This window comes from Pipistrellus kuhlii, unplaced genomic scaffold (assembly GCF_014108245.1).
Source record: "Pipistrellus kuhlii isolate mPipKuh1 unplaced genomic scaffold, mPipKuh1.p scaffold_m20_p_13, whole genome shotgun sequence".
Classification (NCBI taxonomy): Eukaryota; Metazoa; Chordata; class Mammalia; order Chiroptera; family Vespertilionidae; genus Pipistrellus; species Pipistrellus kuhlii.
In genome coordinates this window covers 30,099,732-30,114,561 of record NW_023425438.1, presented here as the reverse complement: position 1 = coordinate 30,114,561, position 14,830 = coordinate 30,099,732, and the positions used below count along the sequence as shown (strand labels likewise).

The window sequence follows — 14,830 nt, the reverse complement described above, 5'->3', positions numbered from 1 at the left end:
GACAGCAGAATGAAAGCTTCATGACATTGGATTTAGCAGTGATTTCTTGGATATGTCACTAAAGGGATAGTTAACAAAAGGGAAAAGACAAATTTAACTTCATGAAATTTTTGTGCATCAAAATTTCTGAGTACCTTAGAAAGGGAGAAAATATTTTCAAATCCCATATGTGATAAGGGATTAAAATCCAGAATATATAAAGAACTCCCAAAACTTAAACAAACAAACAAAACCCTATCAAATTTGCCACAATCTGCATGATGGGTTTCAGGATGACCTGTAGGAGGGCCGATACACAATAACGATACTAAACAAGAAATAAATTTTAAGGCATGGGAGGCCAAGTGGAGCCTCTTGCAAGAAAAGGAATCCACAAGTCCAGGTCCTGCCTGTTTTATTCGGTTTGGTTACACATTTGCCATTTAGGAATGCATGTAGGCAGTGCAGATAGAATCAAAGCTCAGCCGAAACCGGTTTGGCTCAGTGGATAGAGCATCGGCCTGTGGACTCAAGGGTCCCAGGTTCTATTCCAGTCAAGGGCATGTACCTTGGTTGCAGGCACATCCTCAGTAAGGGGTGTGCAGGAGGCAGCTGATTGATGTTTCTAACTCTCTATCCCTCTCCCTCTCTGTAAAAAAATAATAAAACATTTTTAAAAAAAGAAAAAAGAAAGCTCAGTAAAGTTTAGTAAACAATGTAAAGATTATCAGGTCAGGAAATCAGATCAAGGTCCATTGGGTCTTCCAGTGTCTCCTTTGCACTTTCATGGTAATGCTGCTATGCTGTGGTCTCTGGCACCAATTTAAAAAAATGGGCATAATGTTTGAATAGACATTTCTCCAAAGATATACAAATAGCTAATAAGCACATGAAGAGATGCTTGATATTACTAAATATTAGGGACATACAAATGAGAGCACCTCACACCAAGAGGATGGCTACTATAAAACAGTGTTGGCCAGAATGTAAAGAAACTGGAATCCTGTGTACTGTCAGGAATGTAAAGTGATACAGCTGCTGTTGAACAATTACTAAAAAAAATAAGAATATAATTACCAAATGACCCAATAATTCCACTTCTGGATATATAGCAAAAAATAAAAATAAAAAAATTGAAAATGGTCTCAGAAATATTGTACACCCATATTCATGGTGGCATAAGTCACAATAGCTAAACTATGGAAGCAACCAAAGTGTTCAATGATGGATGAATGGATAAGCAAAATGTGATAAATAGCCGAAACCGGTTTGGCTCAGTGGTAGAGCATCGGTCTGTGGACTGAAAAGTCCCAGGTTCGATTCCAGTCAAGGGCATGTACCTTGGTTGCAGGCACATCCCCAGTAGGGGTTATGCAAGAGGCAGCTGGTTGATGCTTCTCTCTCATTGACATTTCTAGCTCTAAAATGTGATAAATATAATGGAATATTATCCAGCCTTAAAAAGGAAGGAATGTTTGGTGTACTACAACATGGAAGAAACTTGAGAATACTATGCTGAGCAAAATAAGTTAATTACATAAAAGACAAATATTGTATGATTACACTTACATGAGATACTTAGTCAAAATCATGACAGAAAGCTGAATAGTGATTGCAAGGCCTGAGAGGAGGGGAAAATGGGAATTTATCATTTAATGGATATGGAGTTTCAGTTTTACAAAATGAAAAACTCGGGATGGATAGTGGTGATGGTTGTACAACCACGATAATGTATTTAATACCACTGAACTGTATATTTAAAAATGGTTAAAATGGTAAATGTTATTTGTATTTTACCACTAACAAGAACAAATTGATCATGCAAAGAAGTAGGAAATTATGACTCATAATGGAGAAAAATCAACCAGGAGGAAAAAACAAACAACCAAATGACATATGACTGCATTATCAGAGACTTAAATGCAGCTTTTATAAATCTTCCATATATGTTCAAGGATGCAAAAGAAAATTTGAACATAACAGAAATGGGAGATAAAAGACTCAAATGTCTATCAATGAAAAATTCATTATTTTTTTGCCGAAACCGGTTTGGCTCAATGGATGGAGCGTCAGCTTGGGGACTGAGAGGTCCCGGGTTCGATTCCGGTCAAGGGCATGTACCTTGGTTGCGGGCATGTCCCCAGGAGGGGGTGTGCAAGAGGCAGCTGATCGATGACTCTCTCTCATCGATGTTTCTAGTTCTCTGTCTCTCTCCCTTCCTCTCTGTACAAAATCAATAAAAATATATTTTTTTAAAAAAAAGAAAAATTAATTATCTTTTTAGAAAAGTACTCTGAATAGGATTAGTATCAGATTATCATTGTCCAAGAAAAGAACACCAACTTTGAAGACATGACCTCAGAAACTATTTAAAATGAAGCACAGAGCCCTGCCAGCGTGGCTCAACGATGGAGCCTCCACCTATGAACGAGCAGGTCACGGTGGGATTCCCGGTGAGGGCATATACCCCGGGTGGCCGGCTCAATCCCCAGGGTGGGGCGTGCATTCTCATCATTGATGTTTCTGGCCCTCGTCCTTCTCTGAAACCAATAAAAATACCTATAATAGCTAGGATTTGGAAACAGCCTAGATGCCCATCAGCAGATGATTGGATCCAAAAACTATGGTACATTTACACAATGGAATATTATGCAGCCATAAAAAAGAAAAAATTCTCAACGTTTGCAGCAACCTGGATGGAATTGGAGAACATCATGCTGAGTGAAACAAGTCAGTCAATGAAAGAGAGACACCACATGACCTCACTCATTTATGGATGATAAAGAACATTATAAACTAAAGAACCAAAAGATAGATATAGAGACAGTAAAGCAACTGTCAAATTACAGAGGGGAGGCTGGGGAGATCTGGGGGTGATAAGAGATCAACTGAAGGACTGGTATACATGCATGTAAGTACAACCAATGGACACAAAACTCTGGGGAGGGAGGGTATGTACGGGAGGGGGGGGCATTGGTATATGTACAAAAATAATAATTTAATAAAAAATATATTTTAAAAAATACCTATCAAAAAGGTAACAAATGCCCTCTTTTTTTCTTCTTTCCGCAAAAAGAGTAGTTTCATTAGTATAATGTGAGATGTCTGAAATTGGGTGGTGAGGCGTGAAGCTGGGGAAGAGATACCTTGTTCCCCCCAGGCTCAGTACTACTGACTGCCAGAATACAAGAAGCGCCCACTTTGGGTATCCCGCAGCGTTCAAGGATTCGAGTGACTTTGGCCCCTTACGGCCCCTGTAGCGTCCCTAGTTACCGTGCCCCTAGTAACCGCCCGCCACAGGCAGGGAGCCCCGCCTGCGTCGCCACCCGGGCGGGCGCGGGCGCTCAGGCCTCGGCGGCGCGGTGATGGCCGCCTCGCCGCGCGCGGAGCTGGCGGCCTCCGGTGTCCCAGCCCCGGTAAATCCCAGCTCCCCAGCGCGGGCCGCCCGGGACGCGGACCCCTTAGAGGACCTGGCGGCCGCGGTGAGGGCCTTGGAGGACGAAGAGGAGGAGGAGGAACAGGAAGATGCTAACAAGGCAGTGCGCCGGGCGCGGGCGTTGGTAATGTGGGGGCGGGACGGGGTGCTGGCTGGCTGGGGGCTGGCCCGCGTCCCCGCCGGGCTGAGCGACAGGCTGGCCAACGCTGCCCCCTGTCCAGATCGTCGGTAATACTGACCCGCCACCTTCTCTGTGTTCCCATAGAAAACAATCAAACCCAGGCGTTAAAAAAAAGTCGTCATTTTCACCAAAGCGATTGTTGTAAGAATTTCTTGGAGAGAAATTTTACTTTAGTTAGTCTAGACGAGTGCAGGAACAGAACCTTACTCTTTATGCTCCAGTATGTCAGAAGTAGATATTCACTTCCCCCCCCCCTTTTTTTTTTTTAGCTTGGGGAAGACTGATTTACCCACCCCACAGAGGATAACCCCTAAGATTCAGGTGAATCAACTGTGCTCTCAGATGTGTGTTTTATTGTCATCTTAAGGTCTTGGTTATTAGTGCATCTTAGCACGATACATGAGAAGCGATGTTTAAAACCATCGAGGTCAGTGGCTAGATCAGTTATAGTTAAGCATCCAGAGAAACAAATTACTGAGGACCCATTATTTCCTAAAGGGCACTTTTCAGTGTTACATGTGTCCTGAACACCTGTCCACCAGGTAGAGGGCCGAGTCTGCCATCTGCTCTATTCCTTTAAAAGTTAGAAACCTTGACTCCGCAGATATAAACCTCCTTATCTCCCTTTAAAGAGTCTTAATACCATTTTTTTCCAAGCCTCTCAGATACAAAAAGAAAAATATTGTGGCCTAGGGCTAATAGAAATCACTGAATATTCTGGAATTGTAATCTCTTTAATCTACACTAACACTGTTAATGAGAAAATCTGTAGCAACACCTTTTATGGTCATAGCAACCACTAAGCCATATTTAAGTTAGTTAACATTTAAGCTGATGCCTCATAGATGAAAGAGTAACCATTTGAAGAGTGGGTGTAGGAAAACATTCCAGGCAGAGAGAACAAGCATATGCAGAGGTCCTAAGATAGGAAAATGAAGAGCTTTGGGTGGTTAAGAATCTGAAAGAAAGCCAGCAAGACTGGAAAAGAGAGGGGAGGAATGAGTGAGGGGAGGAGTGAACTTGGAGAGGTAAGCAGGGCCTAAACATTCAGGGCCATGAGGACCTAGGTAAGGAGTTGAGGGCTTATTATAGGTAACATTGGGAGGTCCTTGAAGACATTGACAAGATCTGACATGCTCCTATTTACTTTTTTTTTTTTTAAATGACTCTGATGACTCTGGACAACTTCTGACAAGGCAGAAGGAAGGGACCAGTTAGGAGGCTGTGCAGTAATTCAGAAGCCATTGGTGATGGCTGGACCTAGAGTCTAGGGGAGATGGCAAGAAGTGGACAGATTTCTCTAGAATGGATAGAAATTACTGTTAAAGAATGAAAGAGAAGACCAAGAAGGAGGAAGAAATAAAGAATGCTTACTCTCAGGTTTCTGGTTTGAGCAGCTGCACGGAAGGTAGTGCCATTTACTGAACTGGGGGACAGCTTGGGGAGGAATGGATGTAGAGGCTGGGTGGTTTTCAGTGTGTGTGTGTGTGTGTGTGTGTGTGTGTGTTTCATTCTTGATACTATTACAGATCCTCCTCCCCCATTTCTCCCTCTTTGCCCCTCTCCAAGGTTTTAGTGTTGAACATGGTAACTTGAGATATCTGTGAAACTACCAAGTAGAAATATGTAGGAAGCAGTTGAGCCTGTGAAACTGTTGTTCTGTAGGGTCTGAGCTGGAGATATCTATCGGGGAGTCTTCAGCATTTTTGAAACAATGGGAATGGATAAAGTCGCTTAAGGAGAGTGCAGAAATAGAAGAGGTTTTGTACAGAACTCTTTTTTATTATTATTTAATAATAAAAGGGAGAGAGGCACAGAAACAATGATGAGAGAATCACTGATTGGCTGCCTCCTGCGTGCCCCCTACCGGGGACCGAGCCCACAACCTGAGCATGTGCTCTGACCGGGAATCGAACCGTGACTTCCTGGTTCACAGGTTGACATTCAACCATGAGCCAGGCTAGAACTTTAAAAACCTCATTTAACAGGTAGATAAAAAGGAGGCAAAAGAGATTAAGGACCAGCTACAGTGGTAGGATCACCATAAGAGTGTGGAAGTCCCCGTTTATTGGTTTTAGTGATGAAGGAAAGTGTCAGATATTGGTAGCTGAAACTGGATTGGCTCAGTGGATAGAGCGTCGGCCTGTGGACTGAAAGGTCCCAGCTTCGATTCCAGTCAAGGGCACGTACCTTGGTTGTGGGCATATCCCAGTAGGGGGTGTGCAAGAGGCAGCTGATCGATGTTTCTCTCTCATCAATGTTTCTATTGTAGCTTTCTATCCCTCTCTCTTCCTCTCTGTAAAAACTCAATAAAAATGCCGAAGCTGGTTTGGCTCAGTGGTAGAGCGTCGGTCTGCGGACTGAAAGGTCCCAGGTTCGATTCCGGTCAAGGGCATGTACGTTGGTTGTGGGCACATCCCCAGCAAGGGGTGCGCAAGAGGCAGCTGGCCAATGTTTCTCTCTCATCGACGTTTCTAGCTCTATCTCTCTCCCTTCCTCTCTGTTAAAAAAATAAAATATATTTTTTTAAAAACTCAATAAAAATATATTTTAAAAAATATTGCTAAAGAGAAGGGACATTTCATCCTGGAGAAGGAGGAAAAGAGAAAAGTGGCACAAAAGCGGGAAGTTTTATAGATGGGAAGATGAGGGAACTTTCCTCTGACAGTTTCTGGTTTCTTAAAGAAATAAAAACGTTCAGGAGCGGGAGTGGGAGCAGGTAGAAGAGCAAGGGAAAGGTAAGCAGTATTGCTAGGGGAGTGTGAGAGGGAGGTGCCAGACAGATCAAGTAGTCAATAGAGATTGCTCAGTTTTTAATTTAGTATTAGCACTCACAAAGCACTTTTTAAAGTTATATTTTAATTAGATAATACATGAGGACTTTCTCCTTTTTAAAATTTCAAATGTTACAAATAAGGCTTAGGCCCTTTTACTCTCTCATCCCAAAGAAAGTCTGGGTTCCTCCTCCCTACCCATTGATAGCCACTGTTTTGAAACTTATTATGTGTATTCTTCTGGGCTTTTCCCTGCTTCCTGTCTCCTTGAAGCATTTGGTGGCATTTTATGTATACAAATTGTTCCGAAACTTGCTTTTTACTCTTCTCATTTATTTTGTGGTTTACCCAGGTTACTATGAGATCTGCCTCATTCCTTACAAATCCTTTCAGTGAAAAAAAAAAAGTTTAATAAAAATTCCAGAATTGCAGATGATACTATAATAGATAGACTATACTACAAATAATTATGAGTGCTGGTCACTAATGAAGCACATGTGCATGTGTTGGGAGGAGCATCATCTAAATGGGTCAAGCCAACCTGGGGAAGATTATCCTCTAATCTAGTGGCTGCATGCACAACGTTCACAAAAAGCTGAACAATTAAAGGGAAAGGTGCTATTTTAGGCTCTTGGAAAATAAGGTTCTTGGCCTAGGTCCATGGTGGGCAAACTGTGGCTCGTGAGCCACATGAGACTCTTTCGCCCCTAGAGTGTGGCTTTTCCACAAAATACCACGGCTTGGGCGAGTCTATTTGGAAGAAGTGGTGTTAGAAGTTTAAGTTTAAAAAATTTGGCTCTCAAAAGAAATTTCAATCGTTGTACTGTTGATATTTGGCTCTGTTGACCAATGAGTTTGCCGACCACTGGTCTAGAGGAAAAGCACTTATGGCAGTTGTTTGAGTTGCAGTCTAACCTAGTTGGCTTTTCTAAAAATTGAAAACTGTTTGTTTGAGAGAATGACTGACAGGCAAATTATGGTTACTCAGACTTGGGCATTTGGCAGATATTGTCTTGAAAATGAATTAAGCCCTAGCTGATTTGGCTCAGTGGATAGTGCTTTAGCCTGTAGACTGAAGTGTCCGGGTTCAGTTCCCCCCAAGGGCATGTATCTCAGTTGCCGGCTCCTTCCCAGGCCAGCCCCTGGTCAGGGCTTGTACAGGAGGCAACCAATTGATGTGTTTTTCTCACATCCATATTTCTGTTTTCCCCTCCCTTTCCACTCTCCCTAAAAAAAATCAATGAAAAAATATCCTTTTGGAGTTACTTTACAAACTCAAACCAAACAAAAGCTCTCTTCATTTGAATACCCTTATCACTTGATATTTGTATTTCTAATGACCACTTTCTACTTCATATTAGTTCTCCTCTCACTGCTTATTTAAATGTTGCCAACATTTCCATCCTCGGATTTTTGTCTTACTGCCTACACTCTCCTCAGGCAGCCTCATTCGTATGCAAGGCTGCACCTGCCGCTGCTGTGATATTGGTGGCTCCCAGATCTTCATCTCCACCCCTGCCTCCTTATCAAGTCTCCAAATAAACTTACCCGCATGTTTCCTGGACATTCACCTGCCCTACTATCCCTTAAACTCAGTGTGTCTTAAGAGAGAGATTAGGGCCGAAACCGTTTTAGCTCAATGGATAGAGCTTCGGCTTGGGGACTGAAAGGACCCGGGTTCGATTCCGGTCAAGGGCATGTACCTTGGTTGCGGGCATATCCCCAGTAGGGGGTGTGCAAGAGGCAACTGATCGATGACTCTCTCTCATCGATGTTTCTCTCTATCTCTCTCCCTTCCTCTCTGTACAATCAATAAAATATATTTAAAAAAAAAAAAAAAGAACATTCTCTCTCTCTAAAAAAAAAAAAAAAAAAAAGAGAGAGATTAGGTTTCTTTTCCTAAAACACTCTCTTCCTCAGTATTCCCTTTATTGATTGTTGCCCACAACACAGGCCATTACTACTGAGTTGCTGATTCAGCCTTCTAAATCTACCAAGGCAGCTGCCGTGGCGCTGCTTTCTTAATTCTGCCCTTAATATCTCTAACTTGGGCCTTTGCATTACCTCATTAACTGCTGCTAATCTTTCTTCCTTCATTTTCACTCTTGGCTACCAGAAGAATCCTTCTGAGCACTGCTGATCAGGGGCACTCCTCTGCTCACATCCTTCAAGGTCCCTGCTGCCTGGTTGAAGCTCTTGACTTGCTTTTTTCACCTTGTTCCCCACCCTCCCCCGTGCTCCATCCCACTCTCACTAGCCCCTGACTGTTTACCTCTCTCTGAGCATACCATGCCTGTCCCTTCCTCCTGTGGCTAAAAATCCCTTCCTATGGGGTGTCTTTGCAGCCTAACACTTGGGATTTGGATTTAAATCCCAGCTCTACTACTTACTGGTATGTGGTTGCAGGCAGGTCACCTAAATCCTCTGAGTCTCAGTTTCCTTATCAAGAACAGAGTAGCTGCCAGTTACATCATCTTGCAGTAGCGGATGATTAATGTTCTGGCACTGTGCCTCGGACTTCTTTGTTTCTCACTGCTTCCCTAATCTGACAAGCTTTGTCCTCATCTAACATTGTCTCTGTCTGGTGTACCCTTTAACTTCTGCCTCTTCTTTCCCCATGGTTGAATTAGGTATTACTTCTCTGAGCTCTTATGCTAACTGATATTGTGACATAGATGGGAGCAGCTCACAGGCAGGAATCAGGAGTTCTGTCTTCTTCAAGATCTGCTGCCCATTATTCATGTACACTCACTGAAGCTTCTCGAAGGTGAAGTGTTTATTTGATTTGTATCTTTAAGCAGCTAGAGAATGCTGGGGGTGTCATTTAGAATTTAATGAATGAGGAAGTTAACAAAGACTCATTTCCCAAGAAGGTAATGGTGAAGAGCTCATATAGAAACAGGAGAAGATATCAGAAAATTCTCTTGAGTTGTATGACAATAAAGCACTGTGCTTTTGAGTTGTTGAGTCATAGATTTGTTGGTAAATTTCTGCACACCAGCTCTACTAATAAACATTTGTTTTCCTTCATTCATTTTTCTCTAAGTTAGCCCAAGTAGTACAATACTGGTCTCCTGTACACTGTTTAAAAACTCATATTTGTAACTTTTATATACAAGTAACTCTTCTGCATTTTCCCATTGGGAGAAGCTACTCAGATTTATTTCCTAGTGTCTTATCAGATTGGGTCTGTAATTTTAGGCAAATATTCTTTTTTCATTCTGAGTATATTTCAGGCAATAGACTAAATTTAAGACCATGGTCAGCAGCCTTTTATGCTTACTATCATAAATAACTATTTCTCAACTGAGAAAATATTAAATTTCTATATTTATGGAGAAAGTGGAGTTTTACCTCTATAATTGCTTCAATTAAAAGAACTATGAGATGTATATGAAAAGAGTTAGGGGAGCCCTAGCTGGTTTGGCTCAGTGAATAGAGCATTGGTCTGAGAACTGAAGGGTCCCAGGTTCGATTCCAGTCAAGGTTATGTGCATGAGTTGTGGGCTTGATCCCCAGTAGGGGGCGTGCAGGATCAGTGATTCTCTCATTATTGATGTTTCTATCTCTCTCTCCTTCTCCCATCCTCTCTGAAATCAATAAAAAAAATATTAAAAAAAAAAAAAGAGGGGAAAGATCTATCAAACTCTTCCAGGTGTGACCTATATATATAGAATAACTACAGTCTGTGTAGTTACAATGCTATACTGTACTATTCTTGTTCTCTTTCACTCCCAAAGTCTATCACTCAGGATAACTACTGCTCTTTGTTGGCCCCAGGAGCCGCAGTTCTGAAACTACCTCCCACCCGCACTTCCTATGAGGTCTCCCCTGCAAACCCAGCAGGGTTTCTTCCTGGGTTCTTGATGAGCCAATGAGAACTCTCTTCCCTCCACTCTCCTGCCCTCCTTTGCCCATTTCCCTCTCTCCTCCACTGGCCCATACTGTAGGAGCCAAGCCCCGGGTGTTGGGCTGGAGTTACTTGGTTTGCAGTAAGAGGAACTTGGTTCTTCATCTCAGCTATCACAACTCCAAAGGAGGGTCTTTATGAAGGATAGTTTGGTTCTATCCTATTATAGTGTATGTGTTAGTACATGATCTGGGAATCTAACCATCCTTTATAAAAAAGATAAAATAGTATTTATTTTCTGGCAACTTGGTCTTGCTCTCTTGTTCTTAATAACATGTTGTGAGAGGGAAATGTACATAGCTCAAAGGTAAGAAGCAGCATTGGGAATTAGTGTCAAATTTATTTGTTTTTCAATTCCAAATACCATATAACAGGCTTTTTCCTCCCAGCAGACTGACTTTAACATCATTTCCGGGGTGAATAACCTAACGTGTATGAACTATGAGGCCCCTCTGGACTTTTCTGATATTTACCACTCTAATGAAGAATATTTCAGGAAACTAGAAGAGCTGAAGACTGCCCACATGGAAACTATGGCAAAGTTAGAGAAAATGTACCAGCATAAATTAAATTTAAAGAAAGTGCAGCCAGTGATCATCAGGGATGAAGCTTCTAGTGTCTCCTCCATGTAAGTTGGTACATAATGTTATTTGTGGACTGTATATAAATAAAAAGTATACTTAAAAGTGCAAAATAAGCCCTGGCTGGTGTGGCTCAGTTGGTTGAGTATCGTCCCACATTCTGAAGAGTTGCTGGTTTGATTCCCAGTCAGGGCACGTGCCTAGGTTTTGAGCTCAGTCCCCTGACAGGGGCGTGTAAGGGACAGCTGATTGATGTTGCCCTCTCACATTAATACTTCTCTCTCTCTAAAAATCAATTTTAAAATCTTAAAAGAAGAAAGTACAGAACAAAATTATTTCAGAATATTTTCTCTCAAATATCCCTTTGTACTTTTAATTATATATGGAGGTGGAATTTCATTCAAAATGTTGGATGGCTTATCAACCTGCCAGGTGGCTTCTTGCTTTGAAGGTCATTTGGTGGCCATTTGGTCTTTTCTTTCTGGCCCATCGTTCATACAACTGTAGACATGTATCAGAATATTTAGTCTGAACCATTTTTATATGATGAATATTAAAAATTTAAAAGACATAATATGTGAATTAACATAAGCTTATTAAAGATATAGTACAAATTGTTTAGAACTAAAACATAAATCTGATTAAGTTTTTAAAATAGTCTTTAATTTCAAGACCTATTTCTGTGATAAACTGGCTTATTTTGAAACTTGAGGCAAGTCCCTTAGCTCATCCAGTGGGTCAGCTCTAATTGCATATCTCCTGGGTGCCAGACCTTGCTTGGATACTGGGAAATCAAAATTGAGATGCCCTCAAGGATCTCAAACACTAACTGAGAATGAAAAATTGCAATATAACAGTATAGAGACAGGAAAAAGCAGTTCATTGCTGGCACTCTGACAGTGTCAGTGGGGACACAGGTAAGAATTTTCTATTGAAGTCATATCTGGCTTCAGTCTTAAGGGGTGTGTGTAGCTGCAGCAAATGTAGGAAGCAAGGAGTGGCCTTCTAGGCAGCTGAAACCATGTGTGCAAAGACATGGTGGCCTGAGGAATGGTGTGTATGAGGAACTTCATGTGATTGGATGTGACTTAGAATGGTGATGGGGATAGGGAGAAGTGAAACTGGGAAGCTATGCAGGGGCTAATATTAAAGGACTCTGTAATCTGTATTTGACTTCATAACTATGACAAATTATGGAAAAGTTTCAAGAAGGAGAGTGACATGATCAGATGTATATTTTAAAATGGTGTCTATGGAGCATTGACCTGTGGACTAAAGCGTCCTGGGTTCAGTTCTGGTTGAGGCACATATTGCCCAGGTTGTGGGCTCAGCCTCCAGTGGGGGGCATTTGGGAGGCAGCCGAGCAATGATTCTCTCTCATCATGGGTGTTTCTATCTCTCTTTTTCTCTCCCTTCCTTTCTGAAATAAATAAAAATATATTAACAAAATAAAAATTATTTATGGAAAACATGTGGAGAATTCAATTTAGAGGTTAGACACAAGAAGTCTCACTGTCTCATATTCCTCCCTTATAAAATAAGGGAGTCAGATTAGATAATTTACAGGCATTTTCCTGCTCTGTTCTAAATAAAAATGTTAATTTTTACAAGCAGTATCCAGCTTTTATCTTCTAATTGATGATACCTTTGTAAAAAAAAAAAAAAAAAAAAAAAAAAAGTACATATTTATTGATTTCAGAGAGGGAAGGAGCGAGAGATAGAAACATAACAATGATGAGAAAGAATCATGGATCAGCTGCCGCCTGCATAACATCTCTGTTGGGGATCAAGCCTACAACCTGGGAATTGAACCATGACAGATCTGGTTCATAGATCTGATGCTCAACCACTGAGCCACACCAGTTGGGTTAATTGATTATACCTTATCTAAGAAAATATGTAGTAATTCGTAATTTTTCTATTTGGTCAAATACAACTGAAAGTGTAACCTAATTATTCTTCTCATTTAGGTGTGTATCAGAAAAGAACTATTGCCCTATCTCGTTAATCACATCACTTTCAGAACCTGATTTAGGTCATTCTTCCTCCTTGATTGTGTCTTCCTCTGAAGATGAGCTGCCCAACTTAGAAAATGACCATCCTGAGAAGAGCAGAATGATGATCTATGCTAAGGAGCTCATCAACAACATGTGGACCAACTTTTCTGTTAAAGATTACATTCACTGTGAAGATGCTGACTTGCCAGCAGTTAAAAAAACAAGGAAGAAATCAAAAGAATGGGTGCCAAAGATTACAATACCTGAGCCTTTTCAAATGATGATTAGAGAAGAGAAGAAAAAAGAAGAGAACATGAAATATAAACCAGATATTGAAACGGCAGACAAACTGCTCAAAAAGCAAGAAGATTCGGAGTGTAAGAAAAAATTCCGAGCCAACCCGGTTCCAGAATTTGTCTTTCTCCCCCTTTATCATGAAAGAGTCAAGCAAAATGAAGAACGGAGGAGGACTATGAAGGAGAAAAACAAAGAAGCACTCTTGGCCTCACTAAAGCCCTTTAAATTTATTGCAAGGGAGGAACAAAAGCGAGCCATCCGGGAAAAACAGCTGAGAGACTTTATTAAGGCTAAAAAGAAAACAAATCGATTCAAAGCCAGACCTATACCTCGATCTACTTATGGTTCAACTACCAATAACAGGTTCATAGAAGAAGAGCTCTTTAGAAACTTTAAGAAACAGCTGAGAGCCCAAGAACTCTCGCCGAATTCATCCCCTCCGCCTTACAGTCCACCTCACAGAAGCTTTGCTGCCAGGAAGCCCAAGGATCGCGAACACGCTGAAAGGGCGAAGTGTAAATGCAAGTCTAGGTGCCAGAGTGCTGATTGTGGAGAACCTCCTGAGCGATGTCAGAAGCACCTCTCAGAACAGAAAAGTCCAAAAGTCCTATTAGCTTTCAAACCATCTGATCCTCATGCAGCCTCACACGCATCTACTAAAAGAGAGAAGATTTCAGCAGATAATAAAGCAGATGAAGAAAATTTGAAAGAAACACATTGGGCTTATCAGTTTTTAAGGCACAAGTCACCAGTAAGAAGTCCAAATGCAAAACGCGCGCCTTACAACTGCAAACCTCCAATGCCCACAGTATCTTCCAGAGGGAGAGAACAAGCCGCCAGGTAAATAAGTAGGATGCTTCAGACTGACCTATGATTGCTACAATAGTGTACGTGGCACTATTAATTTTATGTTGGTGAATTTGAAAGTATGAAGAAATTACTATATCTGGTAATATATTTTACTAAACAATATAGAACATTTTGCAAAAGTGTGTGCTAAGAAATATAATTTCTATTTTATGAATCGTTGGGAATAGAAAAGGTTAGAGTTGGCCTATTGATTTCCAAGTTCACAAGTCAGATCCTTCTCAAAAGGTTGCTTTTTTTCAGCCTTTGAATTATCCTGTGTGAAATCTTTGCTAACAACATTTTCATTGGCTTAAAGTGAATTAAGCCTTAGTTTGTTGCCCTCAGGAGATCACTTGAGGAAAAGAAAATGTTGGAAGAAGAGAGAACTCGGATCCTAACTAAGCAGAAACAAAGAATGAAAGAATTGCAGAAACTCCTGACAACCCGGACTAAGGCTTATGACTCGCATCAAAGTTTAGCTCAAATGTCTAAATCCAGAATAAAATCTCTCAGGTATCATGAAAGAATCCTGAACCTCTAGACCATTGGTTTTCAAACTTTAAAAAAATCAATAGTTACCAATATAGGAACAAATTAAGAATAATATCAGTGTTTTAGTTTCTGGATTCAAATTATTATCAGTTACTTATACTCAATACACACACGCGTGCGCGCGCACACACACACACACACACACACACACACACACAAACACACAGTCACATTCTCTCACCTCATGGTGAGAATCAACATATAAATGTATATACACCTGATGGTGAGGACTATGAAGCTATGTTATTGAACAGAAATGTTTTATATTGTGGCT

General features: G+C 41.0%; 1 protein-coding gene across 3 annotated transcripts in view; it reads left to right on the top strand.

Moving 5' to 3' along the window:
• Positions 1 to 3,269: 3,269 nt before the first annotated feature.
• Positions 3,270 to 14,830, top strand: part of FAM161A (FAM161 centrosomal protein A) — a 24,183-nt gene continuing 12,622 nt past the window's right edge. The window contains exons 1-4 of one of the 3 annotated variants that reach the window (XM_036435459.2): positions 3,270 to 3,539; positions 10,673 to 10,908; positions 12,832 to 13,995; positions 14,350 to 14,517. In XM_036435459.2, coding sequence (XP_036291352.1) covers positions 3,345 to 3,539; positions 10,673 to 10,908; positions 12,832 to 13,995; positions 14,350 to 14,517 — 1,763 coding nt within the window. In that variant the 5' untranslated portion in view covers positions 3,270 to 3,344. Of the gene's footprint in view, positions 3,540 to 10,669; positions 10,909 to 12,831; positions 13,996 to 14,349; positions 14,518 to 14,830 lie in introns of all 3 variants that reach the window. The other 2 variants (XM_045580787.1, XM_045580788.1) reach the window with 2 other exon arrangements.